The sequence below is a fragment of the Ciconia boyciana genome, chromosome 1 (assembly GCF_034638445.1).
Source record: "Ciconia boyciana chromosome 1, ASM3463844v1, whole genome shotgun sequence".
In the NCBI taxonomy this organism is placed as follows: domain Eukaryota; kingdom Metazoa; phylum Chordata; class Aves; order Ciconiiformes; family Ciconiidae; genus Ciconia; species Ciconia boyciana.
The window spans coordinates 54,156,086-54,175,595 of record NC_132934.1 but is presented as its reverse complement, the minus strand read 5'-3'; the positions used below and the strand labels follow the sequence as shown (position 1 = coordinate 54,175,595).

The 19,510-nt window shown below is 39.5% G+C and overlaps 1 protein-coding gene across 11 annotated transcripts in view; it reads right to left on the bottom strand.

Annotated features, from left to right (window-relative positions):
- ANO4 (anoctamin 4) overlaps nt 1–19,510 on the bottom strand; it is a 143,982-nt gene that overhangs the window by 34,318 nt on the left and 90,154 nt on the right. For 10 of the 11 annotated variants that reach the window (XR_012043229.1, XM_072866324.1, XM_072866334.1 and 7 more), the window contains 6 exons: nt 17,928–18,062; nt 17,048–17,144; nt 16,462–16,522; nt 9,690–9,772; nt 3,508–3,648; nt 522–686 (listed from right to left, as the gene is read on the bottom strand). Coding sequence is in view for 10 of the 11 variants with exons in the window: in XM_072866324.1 (XP_072722425.1) it covers nt 522–686; nt 3,508–3,648; nt 9,690–9,772; nt 16,462–16,522; nt 17,048–17,144; nt 17,928–18,062 (682 nt within the window). In the remaining variant the exon portion in view is untranslated. The remainder of the gene's footprint in view (nt 1–521; nt 687–3,507; nt 3,649–9,689; nt 9,773–16,461; nt 16,523–17,047; nt 17,145–17,927; nt 18,063–19,510) is intronic. The other variant, XM_072866374.1, reaches the window with a different exon arrangement.

The following is a 19,510-nucleotide window of genomic DNA, read 5'->3' as shown; positions in this document are numbered from 1 at the left end:
GAACAAGTCATGTCTGCTTAAGTCTCTTGAAGTTTTCAGCCCAAGGGAGTTCCCCTGCATATGGACATTGTGTCTGTATATGCATCTCCTCACTGGTAAACTACTGTGAAAACTGAACCTGGAATTACTGAAACTAGTATAAAAAAGAATTAAGCTTAGCCACTGTATTTAAAAAATAACATCAAAACACTAATTAAAAAGAAGAATATTAATGAAATGGACTGAAACCTGCAAACATATGAAATAAAAAAAAAGAGGCAGAGGATAAAACAGCAGTATGGACATGTATCCCTAAAATATTTTTTAGAACATTCAAACATGCTTTACATAATGTTTTGGGTTTGGAATTGTACTTTACTTAAATAGTGAATTATGTACATAAACAATAGTGCCATGTCTGGCTTAGCAGGACGCTCCATTCCTGCTGAAAAAGGAACCAAAACTATTCAGTAGTCTGCAGACTGAAATATCTACTGATCTGATGGCTTGGGTAAAACTTTGGATATGTTAGTTTTACTCACCACATTCAGTAGCATGATGATGCAAAAGTTGATGCACACTGCAGTCCCTGTAGTTGCAACCTGAGAGTTATTCCTGATTAAAGCCCACTTAAAGGCAGCAAAAGTGCTGACAGTCACAACACGGTAAATAACAATGCCAAAAACAGCAGCAATCACCACACAGATCTAAAGGAAGAAAAAAATCAGAGAAAAGAACCTGAAAACTTTCAACAGAACAGGAGTTAACTTCTTCCTGAAACCCTGAAAACTAAAACAATGAAATGAAAGACTTGAAAAATACAGCCATTTTCATTCCAGAGAAAGGTTTAAACATGAATATTCTTCTTACTGTGAAGTCCTTTCTATTTTCCATAATGAAAAACATCTTTGAAATCATATTAAAATAACTTTTAGTTTTAAACTTTTTCTTGAAAATGTATCTCTTCCTTAGCATTAATGTGGGAAACAGTGTTGCCAGCTCTGGGAATTAGAAATTTTCCTTACATGCATCTTCCGCGATGTGCAAAGGCTAGTCTCAAGCTGATGTCCCAGCTTGATGGTGTAATATTTGGGATGGATTTTGTGCTTTGATGGACTTCACACTTACAGGAGAAAAAGTCTCCATTTGTAAGCACTGCCTCAATAACAACCCTGGCAAGCTACCCTAGCGAGCTGTTTCTTGCTACAGTTCTGGAAAGATTCTGTCTAGGGAAGGTAACAAATTCACTTGCCCTTGTAATTTCTTCTCTGATGAGACTTTCAGCAAATGTGACAGTTATAATGTGAAAAGCCATGCAGCTGAGCCAGGCTGCTAAATCACTTGATGTTCCATATGCAACAGTTGAGCACTAAATGACAACTGTTTTCCATCGTGACCAATTTATGTCACTGTTTAGCAAGGCACCTAAAGGACAAACAGTTGTGAATTAGCATGGGTGGCTCAACTCATAGAAACTCTGACACAGTATCCATTAGCTACCTTATTAGATAAGGAGGGAAAGTTTATTCAGTAGCCACTTAAAGGACAAACAGCTAGGAATTACCATGGGTGACTCAACTCAGAAACTCTGACACAGTACCCATTAGCTACCTTATTAGATAAGGAGGGGGAGTTTCTTCAGTAGAAGACAAATGTTCATTTGCAAAAGAGATGTGTATTCCAAGGTTATGCATAGACAACTTAAACCTATCAAAATTGAAATATATCTAAGCTAATTGAATGGGCAAAATGATTTTGAAAACACTGAATGCTAATCAAGCTGTTTTCATATTTTATTAGTTGCTGAATTGATTGACATAATCCCAGTGCAGATGAAAAAGAAGAGTTAAGCGTGTGTGAATGTGAAGGGCTAGTTTATTAGATTCTCTGCTACCACATTGGCAGCACATAGAAACATTACGAAGTTACTGAGCTAGAGTATCACCTCTGGATTCCCTGCATAGTGTTGAGGGGAAGAAGGACCACTTTCCTTTGTGTTAACAGGGAATCACTAACTTGGTTCAAGCTGTATTAGTAGCTGCACTGTGAGAATCAATGCTGTGAAATTTTGAGAACTGCTCTAACTCAAAGTTTTGATAAGCATATATCTCCATGCTTAAAGCTATAATTTTTAAGGAATATTTTTACCTAAATGGGGGAAAATTCAGAGTTTTTCTAACTCATTGGAAGCTCACGCTATGCCAGCAATAAAAAATATCTTCAGTGAAAATAATCCTTGTCCTGTTTCAAGGACTGTTATGGGAACAATTTGTGGTGCACACAATTCAGAGGAAGACTACTCTCTCTGACACTTTGAGCAAGATCTATCACTAGGCTAAGAAGATTAATGACTGCCTTCGCAAAGGGTAGGGAGTGAAAACTCCCCCCCCCCCCCTTCAAGAAAAAAATGTAGGGAAAATGCAAAGCATTGCAGGTGTACAATCAATTCTGAGCAGAGACTACAGTCCTGAGCAGAGGTAAGTGTCTTCAAGGGCTGAGTCAGACAGTATGTTGGCTCCTTGTGCCCAGTGTTTCTGTGTGTGTCTCTGTCCATCCACCTGATATACCAGAGCACAGTTCATCTCAATAATGCTCTTGCCTTTTTTGTCCAAGATTGCTTTGGACAATTTTGAAGCCATTAGTTTCTTACAAACCCTATGCCCTATTCCCTCCCATCTCATTCAAACACAAAGTTGCTGTGCTAGCTTACCCACCTGGTTCTCCACAGCTCCTGAAATGATACACGCATATCATTTTCTAGCCTCCAGGAAAAGCCCTAGTAAATTCCATGAGGGTCTGAGTTGATGCCAGCTGTGTTTTCAAGATCAATCCCACCACTGCTGTTGTCATGTGAGTAACAGTGAATAACAGATTCAGTGAAGTTAGAGGATGGGGGCATCTCAGCAGAAATGCATGCAGCTCTCTGTTAGGAGAGATTTTCCTGCTGCATTTATAGTTTTGCACTTTGGAAGGGGGACAGAGGCCTCATTTTAGGCAAGGAACATCGGTTTCTCCATTTCAACTGCAATAGGAATATGAACCCTCTTTCCTTACCTACTCAATACACTGAAAAACTAGGACATATTAACGTTATTAAGCACTCTAGGCACCTTAGTTAGGTTCTCCGTAGTTTACAAAGAACTGCTCCTTCCATGACATCTCTCCCCATCACTCTGTGCTGTCTACACAGGGAAGGCAAGGAAATCAGTGAGCTAATTCAGTCAGCTGAAGTTCGTGCCTAAATGCAGTGGTGTCACTATTCTGGTACATGTGTTGCTACATATACCCTTATGTGTATACCCTTGAAGGAAGGACTTAACTATCTGTGAGACTCGGTGAAGAGTAAAGTAGTGTAGGACTTCACAGAAACTCAGGCTATTTGCTGTGTACAGATTTTCAGCCTGCAGTAAACATGCTAGAGCTCATTTCACTTTCAAGCAGTCATAACCAATATCTCCATACTCTGTCAGCAGAGATAATGTTATTTTGTGGTTTTTTCAACTGGTAAATAAATAAAAGTTCTCAAACCATAAAAAATATTCCAGATGCAGAAACAATGAGTCTGCTGCATTTATCTGCAAATGCTTGATAAGGCTCTGGCTTCCCAGATATGGGGTTCATTCGTTCTTTCTTGGAGTACTTTGCTTCAAACTGCGGACGTATTTCCTCCTAAAGAATAGACAGACAATATTGACATACAGCACAGCTAGGAAAGATTCTGTAGGAAACTTCAGATCATTTATGAGATCACTGTTCCTGGGAATTACCTCTTTGAATTCAGCAGCTGGCACAGCTACTATTAAAGCTGAGCTGGGAAATCAGATCTCCTTCATGAGAACTAGAATAAATCACTGTACTCATAAAACCATATTGGAAGTATTTAGTAAATTCCCCAATTAGCTACTCATCTAAACAATGCTCTTTCAAACTATATGGCTGTAAGCCAAATCATTTTAAGGTTGATACCACAGAGTTTTCCAGCCTGGTATTATCCTATTGATACTGGAATTCTACAACAAAGCAAAAAGAAAAAGAAAAAGAAAAAGAAAAGAAAAAAAAACTAACAACTCCTTTTTCCAAACCCAACTGCAGTTTGCTAGGTAATTGGTTACCTTCCCATTATCAGCAAAAGTTTCTTAGCTTTTGAAGAAGGAGCCATGCCATCTAATATTGCTCAATTCCTTCCTACCTTGGACAATATTATTAGCAGGAACAGCTTTCAGCAGCAGCAATGTCAAGTCCTGCTTTGCCATAAAAACTCTCTTCTGAAATTAAACCTGGGGATTTCTTGGGGAGAGATTTGGTTACATCTGTTTACAGCCTTGTCAGAAGGCAGAGTTCACCCTTAGTTCAGGTAAGACCTCACGGTTTTCAGCTGCAGTAGGACTACCCCACTGCTCTCCCATCCGGGAGGTTCACCAGCAGCCACATGTCCTGTGCCACCTCACCCAAGTCTGACATCGGAGATACCATCAGAGATGAGAGAAAGCACCAGGCTGCGAAGATGGACTCTCACAGCTGCTGGCAGTCCATATACATTAGATCAAGTTTTACAGTGCTCTGATGCATACTGGAGAACTGGCCCATGGTACAGCTGTTTACAAGGGAGCACAAAGGCAGCTATGGACTGTCTTTGCAGCTTTTCCACCAGGCCTCTGCTGTGCATTTCTTTGTAACAGCCAAGAACGAGGCTTACCAATTTCAGTCACTTTCAACCCTTCAACTGCATTTAATTGAACTTTGACTGACTGAAATTTGTAAATGACTGGACCTTAAGTGACTGCACTGAAATAGGTGAAGGTTAACTGCTCATACAAATCTTTAGAATGTGAATAAAAATAAGATATCCTAAAATCCTACATTCTTTTTATAAAATTCCCCTGGGGGAAAAAAAAAAGTCATGTCTCATTCTCTCAAATTTTGAAGGCACTTTCTCAATACAGTTAATTTCCAAATTCAAGCAGCAATCTGGTAACATGGTATTTAAAAAAGTTAAGAGGCATGTATGCTCAGCAGCAATGCCTGTGTAACTAATTATGTGCTTGAGGGAACCAGCCCTACATTAGCTATATACAAAGGCTAAGCATGTTTCTGTGGAGGCAGGGTAACACATTGGTCTTATTCTACCTTGCTCAAGCTGTTCCTGCCATATCAGGGCTGAAGGCTGCTGAGCAGACCATAATCTAGCAGGAGAAACTGCTAGTATTCTCGCACGCCCAGGGACATGCAAAAGGACAGAGTGCGACAGCATTGAAGCAGGGCACTTGAGAATTGCATCCTGTAGATTGTGCAAGGGCTCTGCCAGCTGACTTACTGAGTCATATACAAGAAGCCCTTTCTTCTCTGCAGCTCTCTCTAAGCCAAGGTTTGATTATCTTTTACAGTCTGCACTATAGGGAAGTTCTTATCATATCCACCTGTCCATGAATCTAGGTATCTCCTATGATCTCCAATCAATGCAGATAATGCAAATCCACACATCTCTACACAAAACTGAAACTCTGGCATGAACTTTTATACCTGTTTAATGACACTCAGCAATGCTGAGGACAGCTTGGGGCAGGAAGTGAACAGTACTGTATCTGGCTGATGTTAATGATATAAAGAAAGCGACACTGAAGAAAAAGAAAAAAGTATGCTGTAAATAGCAACAGAAACCATATTTCAGCTGGGAGTGCCAGGAACTCTGCCTAGTTGCTTTCTTGTTGCACACCCAGACAAGACCCAGTTACTCTCTGTGTCTCCCACCTTGCACCTCATTTACAAGAAAAGGAAATCCAGATATCCAGGGTTGAAAGAGTCAGAACACATTCACAGCCCATGTCCCCTGCCTGGGGGACCTGGACACTGCAGGGGCTGCTGCATGCCCGCCTTGGGTGAAAATCTAAAGTGGCGAGGCATTCACAGGGTTGCATATCTGAACCAATTTAATTCTCCTTCCCATTGTCTTCATTGTTTCATTTCCTTGTCTCTTCATTTAGAACAGAAAAGTGATAATGAAGTGATAGGAAGCTTTATAAATGCCTTTTTTTTTTTTTCAATCTATTGTTGGCAGGAATTAATAAATTTCCCTCTGTAGCAAAACCTTATTTTTCAATTTGACAATGAAAATTAAAGCAAGGAAAAGCTAGACATGGCAGATAATGTTAATAAAAATAACAATCTTCATTAACAAAAGCTTGTGACTTAAAATGGTAATTAGAACTCTTTAATTGATTTATTTGAAATAGCTAATAAAAGAGATCGTCTGATTTTGTCCAGTGATAACTGAATGGAATGTAGAGAGGAAATTTAATTAGCAATGATTTTATTAGAAAGCAGCACTTTTAGGAGTAAAATTTTCACCTTATGGAGACAAAATTCTCACTGACATCTCATTGACATGTACAACTTCATGATCAAACTCCACAGGATGTGTCTTTTTCAATCTACGTAAAACAGACTGTTCTCCTTCCTTCCCGCTTCTCAAACATGGATCATTCCAATTCTTTACTCCCAGGAGAAACCATACTGATTTCTGGAGTATCAAATATAGATTAATGTGCACTGCCTTAGGCCAGATCTTTGTGCAGTGCCTTAGGCCAGATCTTTCTGCACTAGAAGAGCTGCTCTAAATTTCTTTGTGAAATATATCCTTTTCTTTCAGGAGGTTTCTGGGTCCTTCAACAGGTGCATTCTTGCAGGAGTCCTATCCTTCCTAGTCCAAGGATATATTGTCCTCTGTAGCCCAGATGTAGAAAAGGGATTTGTAAAAGACTGAAAATCTGAATCTTGATCACTGGGACAATGATAGCACCCCCAGAAGTAAGTCTCCTTGCAAACCTGTGGTTTGCAGCTGCTTGCTGGTATATCATCCTGCTTGCAGGTGAAGGCAATGGCAAAGTGAAGAGGTGGATTTCGAACCACAGAACAGGGAAATGATCTCAACACTTTTTCACCTGGGATACCTGCTTCCAAATGTGACTGTCTCAGGGGCAAAGTCCTGCAAAGACCCCAGTGCCAATGGAAAAGTGCAGCATTTGATACTCAAGAAGAGGAGGCAGTGGTCCAGAGAGCTGACCTTAAAGCAAGGACATGCTTGAGTTGTGCAGTAGGTATGGGCACTGGCAGCTGTAGCATCTTCAGAGAAGACACCTCTGGGAGGCAATCAGCTCCCACTCTTGGGATCCCACTGAACGCTGAACAAAGGAGGAACTGATGCCTCAAATGCCAATGAAATACTGATGCTGTGATGACTGGTCACATAATCTTTGAGAAGTAGCCAGCTGAGTTCCTATTGGCATCTTTAACCCCCAGTTTGAGAAAGAAAGGTACCATCTGGCACACTGCTTCTGAAAAGACTGCTACCTCCTGCTGTAGAGACTTCCAAAACTCCCTCTAGAACTGTAAGAAGGTGCAGTGAATAGCTCTGGAGCAGGTACACTCACCACTGCCCCAGGGCACCTGATTGAGGTCAGGTTGACAGAGCTCATTGGAAAAAGCCAGGTGTGAGAATAAAAGACCAGCTGACCATCAGCAGGGAGCAGGTATCCTCTGAAAGTTACCAACATGCATATGTCATCCTGCAGGCCAAACTGAAATAATCTGCCAGTGGAACATAAACATATCTTATAAAAAATAATGTTATTTGATAGAAATCATAAAATAAACACATCATATTTCTATGAGGATAGTTTCAACTACCAGAAGCTCTTTCAGGCTTTCCAACTGGAAGAGGAAAAACCTAGCAACTCTACTCTCTTCTGTCTTTCCAGTGTTTATTCCAGCTAAAGGCTTAGTGGCACAGGCATGGTAATGCTCTTCCAAAAAGCTTAGAAAGTGGAGACGGAATCTTCCATGGGAATGCTTTCCTGCAGGCTCTGCAAGAGAACATGCACTTTCAGTAGTAGCAGCAAGGTTGTAAGCAGAGTTTGGGTATGTGTGTAAAGAAGAGAGGGAAACAGAATGGGGAGTGGTCCTGAATGGGCTTGGAGCTGTTGTGCTCACACCTGAGCAAAAGACTCCTCCAAACATTACCACACCAGCCAGAAATCACTTAGTATTATTACATGGAAAGGGAAAAAAAAAAAAGCAAAGCATCACTTAAGGACAACCTTAACAGGAAATTCAATATTTGTAAATGAACTGATCATAGAAGATTCAGGTGGATGGCTTTATAAATCAGCATAATCCCAAATCCAGGTAGGTTAAATGGTGAAAGGTGCAGATACATAATATCCCAAACTATAAACATCTGTAAGACCAGGCTTCCTGGGAAAAGTATAAAAAGGGCCTCATACTGTACTTGCTTGTGTATTTTGTTAGTTTAAAGCCTCCTTCTCATTCTAGGGACACTGAGCTATAATTCTGACTTGGAAATTGAATTTTGGTACATCCGTCTTTCGCCTTAGCTGTCAGCAGCAGCAGTAGCTTTTTTTGCAACTAGCCATGAGGGGACATGATCACTGCAGGTCAATCCTGACCAATATTTGAACCTCAGGCAGGACTATCTCAGTGTGGTCTCTCTGTGACTCGTCAGCATTGGCAAGAGCAGGCTGCTAATCTCAGGAGAGTTAAATCAGTATTAGAGTATTTTCTAAATATATGACAATAGTCCTGAAGTATCACCAAGAATTGACAGCATATGTGCACAAATAATGATGTCCCTGTCGCTATAAAGAAACCAATTTCCAGTTGTGTAAGTTATTTCATTTTATGTTCTTGGATTATTTTCTTAGTCATTAAGCATTTAAAAAAAATCCTACCAGCAAATGAGCAATTGTACCATTTCATGCCCTTATTGAACTACATTGCCCTGTAGAGACAAAAATCCCATAACTCAGAGGTCTGTTTCTCTGCTGGCAAGATTAATGAAAAATAAATTCTTGCATAGAAGCAGCAATATAGAAGTTCAACTGCACTGAGACCGCTACAGCAGCCTCTTACAGTCCCTCCAAGTGCTTCAGGACAGTCTGGAGAGAAAGGAGAGCAGGCTCTGTGGACACCTGTATGTCCAAATCCCACTCGAGGAGGACTTTTTCTGCCACACCCACGGAATCTTGCTTTTCTCCTGCATAATAAAACCTTCTAGTTCCACTTAGACCTCAGCTCTCAGTCCCAAGAGCATGCTGTTTCTTTCTGGTAATCACCACAGAAAAAAGTTAAGGCTATTTTTTGCTGTTTAGTTTCCTCCCTAAGGGGATTTCCTCTACCAACAGAGGATGAATTAAGTCTTTTGAGTTGGTTCATCTCCCTCAGTCTCTCCGCAGCACTGCATACTTAGGTAACCACCACCTGAACATTCAGAAGCTGGTACAAGCCTCACAAGTCTTTCTCTCCATCAATATTCTTAGTGGCTATCTAAAAGAACAGATAAAAGCTCATTTGCCAAAATTCATGGTACCCTAGGCTGTCAAGAATTTCCTTGGATTCAAAAGCAAAATTGTTAGCTTCCCCCAAAATGCATTTTTTTCCTGAAATCTCCCACAACGACAGGCACTGATATGTTGAAATTAATTTAGTTTTACAAAGGTGTAAACAGAGAGGACAGTTTGGCCTGTGGAAAGTTTCTTCACGTTCCAGAGGAAACATATGAGGAGAAAAATGTTTATTTCCTAGTTTATGAAGATTTGAAGAATGAATTGAAAATAAATCCAAAAGAAAAACATGCTTACATTTTTAACCAAATCTTTTTGTATTAAAGATTAAGGAGTACATTTTTTTATACAAACCTCTTCTTCTTCCCAGTCTATCAAGTCCCAGTCATAAGCAATTACGGCTCGCCTTCTTTTCCAAAACTCCAGAAAAACAGTTGCTGGAGCAAATAGAAAAAAAATACAAAATTGTTTTAAAGTCAAGAAAATGTTAACTAGTATCACAGAACTGTTGAATGAAGCTGTTACATTATTTTCATTTGTTTGCATAAATGGGCTCCTTTGAACAGCAAATCATGCTGATGATCAAAACTGCTTTCAAAAAGCATTGCTTTCTAAGGATTACTTTGCTTGCTTCAAGTATGATTGAGGCTTTAGAGATTTCATTTAGTGCTAAATGAGAATGTTTAATTTCTAACCAACCAAGGGAGGACTCTCAAAGAATAAAATTGTTCCTGTGAGTCATCATTACTAGATATAGCAGATTTCTGATGAAGCGAAAGGTTTCTTGTGGCTATTGTAGATAAAGCAGTAACTTTCCTTGTTTGAAGACCATTTACAATACACAGAAACTAGAACCCAGAGGAAGCACATTCCAGTGCATGTGCAAATCTGTAGAGTACTACCGAGGAAATGGGAATAATTGTCTTACACCTTTCTAATCCAGACCATTTCTTTTACACTACATGAGTGTGTACACGTGGTGTGGCATTAACATCTCACGATTAAACATTCTGTGCTGTACAGCCCTTATTGACAGAGTAAAGATAGCATAATATGCCTGTACGTGACTGTGCTTCCATTTTGTGATGGAAAGAACAATCAAGGAAGCACTCAGTCACAAAATAATATGTTCATATTCTGGAGATTAATACTGAGCCTGTTTATGGTTACAGGTTTTTTAAATTTGTTTTGTTAAAAGAATGTAGAAGCTGCCTAAAGCTAACACAAATCAATGGAAAGGCTTCCTCTCCCACTGTGAGGTTTGGCTCTTCCCTTTATTGCTCACTGAAAATCATCAGGCTGATAACCACAGAGAACATAAACCTCTTTGCTCATGAGCTAGCACAGTATCAGCTGTAACAGTGTCACAATAGCCTGCCAATATGTTCCACATGCAGTCCTAAAAGCATCTCCTTAATGGACTATCTGCCCTACTGCGGCATATTGATAATGGCATGACATGATACTAAGCACTGGTATCAGTTTGGTGAAAGTGAATTTTAGCCAGTAAGAATTATTGTATTTTAATGTATTAGCCCATGCAGCTAAGGTATGCTTAGAAAATGAACACTACAAGAAGATAAGGTAAGATATCAAAAGCATGTTTGAGGAAACAGCTATTTGGTTTGAAGGTATTTTCATATATCATGTCATCCTTTTTCTGAAAGCTGGAGTTATGTTACACCAGGTAACCAGCTGCTTTGATTTAATCTAATAAAGAAAGTCAATTCAATCTTCTGAGCCTAATGTTTCTATCAATCTTTGTAATAATTGCAGTATGATTGGTTGGGATTAGCAAAACTAGTAAGTGCTAATAAGGCTCTGCTGCTAAACTACCGCACTGTTCATTTCTTGACTTCTGGTGGAGCTGCTTCTCTCCTATCAGCTCATATTGAATTATTTTGTACAGGCTAAACAAGCAGCCCCACACTTTTTGGAGACCTGAGAGAAACAAGCCTGATTGATTACTACCACTCTGTTTCCATTCCAAAAAGCAGCTGGAAGCAGGACTCGAGTGGGCTTATGAGTCCACAGGCATCAACCTTTCAGATATGGCTGTGCTGAACTGTACTTCTTTTCTTTCTTGTTTTTCACACACCTGGAGTGAGGAATCTATACATATTATATTTAGTATATTTAGCACCTGTCAGAGTAAATACGTGCAGTTCCTGAAGCTTCTTTAGAAAGCTATTTTCAAATCATTAAATAGCAAACACGATGATCTGCACATTGCTTTTTTAGCTTTTACTCTGCTACACTTTTCTCTCTCTATCCAGGTCAGTATGCACTTTTCCCTTGCTAGATCTTTTAAAATGTGCTATAAATAACCATCTTTGATTGATTCACTGTACTACTGAAGTCTTCTAAAAATTACTGCATTTTGAAATTCCTCTGCTTTTCTGGTCAAGTAATCACTAATGCCATATATCACACTTCAGCATTCTTTTCTGACTTTGACAGCACAACAGAACACAGTTGTACTTATCATTCTCCCATTTTTCCAATTGGCATGTTTAAACCAGGTGCTGAGAATTCTCCAAAATCCTGCTTGGAATTTTGGATTTCTCATTGGCCTTAACTCCCAGGTCTTTTGCTAGCTTTTTCTACACTATGCTTGCCCTGCTTCAGAGCTCAACCTTGCAGCTCAGTCCTCAACATCCACTTGTATAAACAGCTGTCTTAACGTCTTTTCCTCAGATGCTTTTGAAACAAGTTGTGATATTACCTAGTAATGCAAATGGCCTCTTGCAGTAAATGACTTAAGCCTAACCTTCTCTCAGAAATCCTCTCCCTATTGTATTTCAGAACACCATTTAATATACCCATCCTGACTTCTGGAATATATTCTATATACCAGGAATATTGCTGAAGAGCCTCCTTAAATTCTGTCTCCTCAGAGAGCAGATCAAAGTGAATGTTTTATGCTAGAGGCAAGGTTTGTAGGAAAGTAATATCTTTTATTAGACTAACTGATATATTTAGAAAAAATGTTGGCATTTCTTATTGCTTGAAAAGTGTAAAATTCTTCATGCCAGGCCTCTTTTCCCCTCCCAACTTTGCCTTTCAGCAAGTGTTCTAAAGCTACTTCCTTTACCAAAGGAAACATGCTTCTAGGTAGACAAGAAGAAATTTCAAAAAGGACTTTTCTTATGTCCCTTACTCCCCCAAAGACATGCAGAGACAGAGAAACTACCATCAGCGCACCTTGTCTCTAGCAAAGCATTAGAAATGGTAAATAGCTGGACTCTCCTGTTGGACAGTTACAGAACTTTGCTACTGAGCTTCAGGAAACATCTAGACAGCAACATCTTTGCACTAGCTTTCCCCAGTACTTCAACTGGAAAAGCAAAAGCTACAATTCCATCTGGCTTTACAGCAACATACTGGGAGTCAACTGATCATCAAATTTACCTAGATTTTTTTCTGAGGATGACTTTTTTCTGCACTTTAAATGTAAACATTTGTTTGGAATGAACATCTTTCTCTCAATTTCTGTCTCTGGTTAAGAATCCAATTCAGACAGTAAAAAGAGAGGAGTTTTTCCTAGAAAGGATACCTACCTTTTCATCAAGCTCGACATATCTCAAGGCATAAATAAAGAGCAAAGTGTAGGTGTTTCCCTCTAGCACAGAAACACAAAAAATGGTATTTCTCCCCTCTTTTTGAAAGCTTTGAACATCTGGAAAATATAATCAAGACTAGAGATTCTCAAAAGGAAAAATTCTTTTCTGGCTTCTAAGATGATGACATCTCAGTGAGCATCAACGACAATCTGTTCACCAATAAAAAAAAGTACTAGTGTTTATAGGGACTTACTGTTTCCTATAAACGACAGAGATTTATAGCTTCTATTCTTTTGAAAGGTTTCTTCTTTTCAACAGAAGCTCCAATACAGAAAAGCTTATACAAACTACCAGTGAATTCCTTCAGTGTACTGAAGGAAGACTATCTTTTGTCCTTTGCTACATCAGTTTAAAATGAAAGTTGTCTTACGTCTTATGTCTTTTGGGTATACCTTACTAAGTACCATATTTTTTTCCTATTATATCAATTACTTTTACTTCTTATATAGAACTTTGCTTAAACAGGGCAGACATACAATAACTGAGGTGATGGGTCAATATATTTTTTGAAGAAAAGCGTGTTTCTATTCCAATATCTCCTGGTGCCCTTCACAATTCCAACCTTACTTTGATGGGTTCCTGTGCTTCAGAGTCCTACAGCCAGGCTCATTGCTGCTCCGCAAATCAAGCAGCCCATACTGATATTTGTCATGGTAATTCCTCTCCCCGGCTGGGCCATAGCAGTTTGCTCATCATTTGAAGAAGCATTTTATTTCTATTTAATAAGTGAGCAACCCACTTTGTCCATCAATTAAAGATGTCTTTAAAGTGAAAGGAGGAAACCACCATACACATCAACTCTTCATGGAAAGCCCAACCTGACCATGCCTGGTTTTGAAAACCCCAAGTAAATGGCTGAGGCTTCACCCTCAAGATGTGAGTTCACTAATGGATCTAAAGACAGTGAAGAAGGTACTTTAGATAATAAGACAGTGGCTAAGCTCAGGTAAAGAGGTAACACAATTCTAGTTGCCTTTTTTTTTTGCTTTCATTCTCTTTTTTTAAAAGCACTGCCATCATTATTTTATATGCTAGTGTCTGTCAAACTGGATCATCTAGAAGGCTGAACTTTTCACAGCCGATTTGTCATGCACTTGCCAGTTGTTTCATGCTGACAGAAAGAACATTTCCACAATCAAACTGTTATCATTGTTTCTTCTCTTCCCCTATGATTTACTGAGATGATGGTAATACCTGCAGCTGCCAATAGGCCTACTGTTTCATGCTGACAGAAAGAACATTTCCACAATCAAACTGTTATCATTGTTTCTTCTCTTCCCCTATGATTTACTGAGATGATGGTAATACCTGCAGCTGCCAATAGGCCTACTGCAGACTGAAAATCCATTTAAGACAGGAGGTAAGCCAACTTCTAAATACAGTACCAGAAAATCCGTGGGAAGTGTGTGTTTCCTTGTTCTAATGCTGCTTTGTCCCTAATTGTATGGACAATACCTCCACAATCTCACTATTGTCTCAGCAAAGTCTTATTTAAGAAACTACAGTCATAGGATCGTCCTATTCCCCAAACCACTACCCTACACTCACAACTTCCTTCCTGTTGCTGCCCCTACATCCCTCATGGCGGCAAGCTCACAAGCACAGTGTAAACTAACAAAAGTGGTGGGGAAAGCTCTCACGCCAGCTGCTGTCCTATAGTCTCTTCTCCACTAGCCAAATCATCCAGAGAGCAGCATTTATTATGTTTTTTCTTATCTCTCTGCGGGCTTAGGTGCTGGAGGTGCATGGATGGGCAGTGCATTTCCCAGTCCTGGCAGGCTGGTGGGGAGATATCCTCTGAGGGAATTGGGTCTGGGAGTCTGACAGTGATGCTGAAGGAGAGGGAGGAAGGAGAGGCTAAGCAAAGTGAGGTGCAGCTCCTGTCAACTAGGGACAGGAAAGACAGAGGACCTACAACATTTTACAGGCAGGCATGCTCAGCCTGCTCAGCCTTCTCTCAGCCAGCGATCACGAGGCAGGACTAGGCATGGTGACCTGAGTGAGGGACTCTCCTTACCTAGAGCTGCTTTTCCTACAGCCCTGGTTCTGGGCAGTGCTAAGACATAGGTGCAATGTGAGCACACCTGTTTCCTGAAAGCAGTGTTACTGTTAAGGAGGAACAAAAGCACTGGTGCAAAAAGCTGCACTCCAAAGACATGCTCACCAGCGTTAGGAACAGTGACATAAATGTTCAACAATGTTAACCCTTCAATTTTTGTAGCTGAGATGGAAGTCCCTGCCTCTAAACTGTCTTGGAAATTCTCAACTTCAGTGAGCATACAGAGAAAGAGGTTGGAAAAGCTGAGTAAACATATAAAAAATCTTTAAGGCTTAGACATTTTTGGTGATTCTCAGCTCTGCTATAGCTCTAAAAAAAAGCTGAAATACCAAGGAGAAACATAAAATCTGTACTATCTGTGGATTTTTCCCTTAATGTAATTTGTGATATTTTAATATCATCAACATTACATGAAATGGCATGAATAGGCCTGACTGGTATATGAACTAATTTAATTAGTTAACTAAGACAAAACCATAGTTTTGGAGGAAGGAACTGGGAGAGACTGGTAGGCTAATCTGTGTTGTGCTGATGGCTCTGATGTTGCCTCCTGGATATCTCTTGTAGCTCAGTAAAGAGATTTGCAGTTTAAAATGGAGATTATAAGAATTACTTGGACACCTTTCCAAAGCAGTTGGAGATGTGTGAGTAAGAACAGGAGAACAATGGCTAAATCAGGATAGCTCAAGCACCCGGAGCTGTGAGATGGATGCCATTTTTGAGGCACCTCATTGAGCCATTTTCTAAAGGTGTTAACCTTATTTCAGAATGGCATGGTAGCAGCTAAGAGCCTGGGCATGCTCAGGGCATGTTTGAAAGACTTTTTATGCTGCCAGAAATTATTGTTTCCTCTTGCCTTCAATTCTGCCTACAAGACCACAGTAGGAAAAACAGCGGAGCCAGAAATAGAACTGTCCTATGGGCAAAATTCAGCCTCCATGGCAACGGTTAGACCACTCTTGGATCAATTTGTCATTCAAATAAATATTCCATTTATTTCATCATAGTTTTGCTTTAATTACAGTCAGCTTACATGTCTTTAAGCTTTATTGCCTTTCTGCAAGGTGGGAAAAAACCACATTAATTCTTTTTAGTACAGACACTACACTGAGCTTCCCTAAGCTAAGAGAAGCCCTGAACAGTAACAGAGAAAAGGCCTCAGTGCCAACAGACTGAAAAACAATTACGACCCCCCCCCAGAATACAACTATCTACATAGACACTACATACTGCATTCATGTTTTTATTTTAATTAGAATTATTATCACACAAAAACCTGATTTCAACCACCTCCATCTTCCTGTTGCAGAAAAAGAAAAGAATCAAGCCTATATTGTTTTTCTCAGTGTCTGAAAAAAGTGTGCTGGAAATTAAAGGTCTATGTTGCATCACAATCTTTAAGAAAAACATTGTGCAATTACTTAATATCAAAACAAAAACTTACCCCACACTGCCATGAAAACAGCAAAAAAGACAGTAGCTCCATTGTCAAAAAGGTGGGTCACCTGAGGGATATATTAATAGTGTGATCAATTTATGATAACTAGGCTTTATTTTCTATTTTCACTAATAAAATTAATGTGATCAGGAGTGCAGCTGGCATGACAATCCTGAGGATCCTTCCCTTGACATGTGAAATGGACCTGTCAATTGACAGGACTATTTGCCAGTGTGGCCTGGGACTGACCCCTGGCAACACCAGGTATGAGCATCATTTCAGACCCAAGCATTCATTTTATGGAGCCACGTACAAAGGATGGATCATAAGATAAAGGTTGATGCCAAGGACACCATAACACATGCATCTAGGACACAACCTCTGGGACTGCTGAATCTCTAAGTGCAAATTGCATTCAAGTGTTTTACAACCCAAACTAAGTCCTGGTAAAAGACAATGAATGTTAATATTGGCTGAACTTGATCTGTCCTTTCAAGATTTTATCTACCCAAGCTCACTAAAGACAAATGCAAAAGGCAAAATTAATGCTTTTACCAGGAAAGCATTTCTATTTGCATAGTTTAAAATGTACCTTGGCATAAACACAGCTGTCTGACAACCTCATGAAGGGACAGTATTTATCACATATAGGACACATTATGATATCTGTAGCTTGGCAGACTTCTTTACTGGAAAAATAGAAAAGAAAAAAATTAATAGTTTGATGCACAACAATCAGTCTTAAAATGGATTGATAAGTTTCACTAACATTCAGTTACTTATTGAACAATACTGGTTCTGTAACTGAAGCCAAGATGTTCATAACTGCATGTGTATTATTAATATTTGTTGACTGTCTAAGACCTCAGAGTTTACAGTTATAACTGTAGAGGACAGTTCTTCAGGAGATACAGCCTAGCAGTATCTCTTCACCATTTCCAGCTTCTGAGTCAGAAGTGACCTTTGGTGGGAGGAGGGTGAGGATGACTGCAGATAAAGTTAAGTTTGACTTATTCTTGTGACTTGTCTTAAGTGTGCAAGAATGTAGAGATGCAGCACTCAGCAGAAGGTCCAGGCAGTTCTTCATCTGAAGACCTCTGAAGAGTCTGAACTCTGAAGACCTCCCTGTGGTGGATCTTTGGGAAAGGCCTTGAAGAGAGTGAAAATTCCCCACTCTTCTGCTGGCCTGTTACAACAGTAATGAAGGAGCCCTACTTTTTCCCTACTTCATGCTGAGTTGCCAGCACCATCAGCAATGGAGCTGGGCAAGAAATGTTGCCTCCCATCCCAATTCAGCAGCACAAAACAAGGGAAGCTCAATACTGGGTACCTTATGAGAACCAAGCACACTCTTTTCCTGAGTATTAATTCAACAGTTCAAAATGAAATAATTAAAAATTCGTATGAAGACCTCTTAAATTATTCATAATAACCCACAGCTGTAATTTCCCTTATAAAAGTGCCCACATTACCTGACTTGGCAGTGGTTCAAAGTGGTGACTCCATACAAAAAGACAAACAATCCAATGAAGGCAGCTGGGAAGAGCATCCCTGTGTACCAGCCTAACCAGGCAAAGTACAGCCCAATTTTCTCACCAAAGTATCGTCTGTTTTAAAACACAACACAGCAAAGTTACCGGCTAATTAGAACAAATCAGCTTAATCTTGCTTGTTAATAGAAAATAAATATTTCTATCATATCTGAAGAGTATGATAGAATCAGAATCAGAATTTCCTGAAGAAAAAGCCTGCAACTAGGCTTCTAAATCCACACTGAGCGACCTGCCTCATGACTGAACTTAAAAAATTAATTTAAAAATTCACTAACCACAGTTTACAGTGAGATGAGTGGAGACCTCAGAAAGGAAACAGTGAGTTCATTTTAAAAAGCTAGTTCTTTGTGTCTGAGAAACAGATGGCTTTCTTTGCCTTTTGGCTGTGTAACTGTACTTCCCAAATAATTGCATTGAAATCAGTTTCATCCCTACAACTGGTATAACAGCAAAAATGATTTGGGCCCAAATTATTTATAAGAAATTAATTAACCAGAGGTTATTCTCCAATCCAGTTTATCTTCATTTGATTCTTTCTTTTCTTAGCTCATTTCCTGGAAAACTAATCTCATGATTCTACCACAGGTGGAAAGTAAAGTACAAGTGAGGTCCAACAAATATCTTTATGTATCATCTTGCACTGATTTGAGGAAAGTAGCCTGAATTAATCCTAATTTGTTAGCTATATTGCTTAAAAACCAACAGCAAAGTGGCCAGGAAGCTCCTATTTGCTACATATTTATTAGCATTTTTCCTCCTCCCAAACACAACCAAACCTTTGTTTATGTGTTAAAGAATACATCAAGCACACAAAAAACCTGCTGAACTCATCAGCATAGGAGCAGGTTGCATGCATTGTCCTGTGTTTAATGGTTTTCTGCACAGTAGGCTGATGATCAGATTAGGATGCTTTACAAATCAATATGCAATTATCATGATTACAATGAAGATTTTAGGAGATTATTTGCAAGATTAGTTTTAAAGAATGAGGCAAGATGATATTCTTGCACTTCAGAGACTTTGCAGACAACTTAAACTTGCATATCAACTGAATTTGAGAATAGCTGCTGATGAAAACCCACTTTTACGCTGATGAAACTTCTGATCTGTCCAGAGACAAAGAATGCAGTGAGCCAGCACTGCTGGCTCCTTTTTGCTACCAGAAAACATCTTTGATCAAACTTTCACAGTGAGGAGGAAAAGACGCATGATGGGCTCTAGGGCTGGAGGCAGTGGAGAAGAGAAAGAAACACTTGGTCTGGAATGGACAAAATCATCAGTTTTCAAATGGATATCAAAAACTTCCAGCATGAGCAATATCTGTCTGGGCTGAGCTCACGCTCTGCTGAATGATACTGACCTACACTGATTATTATAATTTAAGTTTACCAGCACTGTATGAGAAGCCAAATATTGTCATGTTGTTTTTATTATTCTGTCATTCAACAGAGACTCAAATTTACAGGCTAAAGAGGTGGTAAGCTAACGATAACATGTTCAGT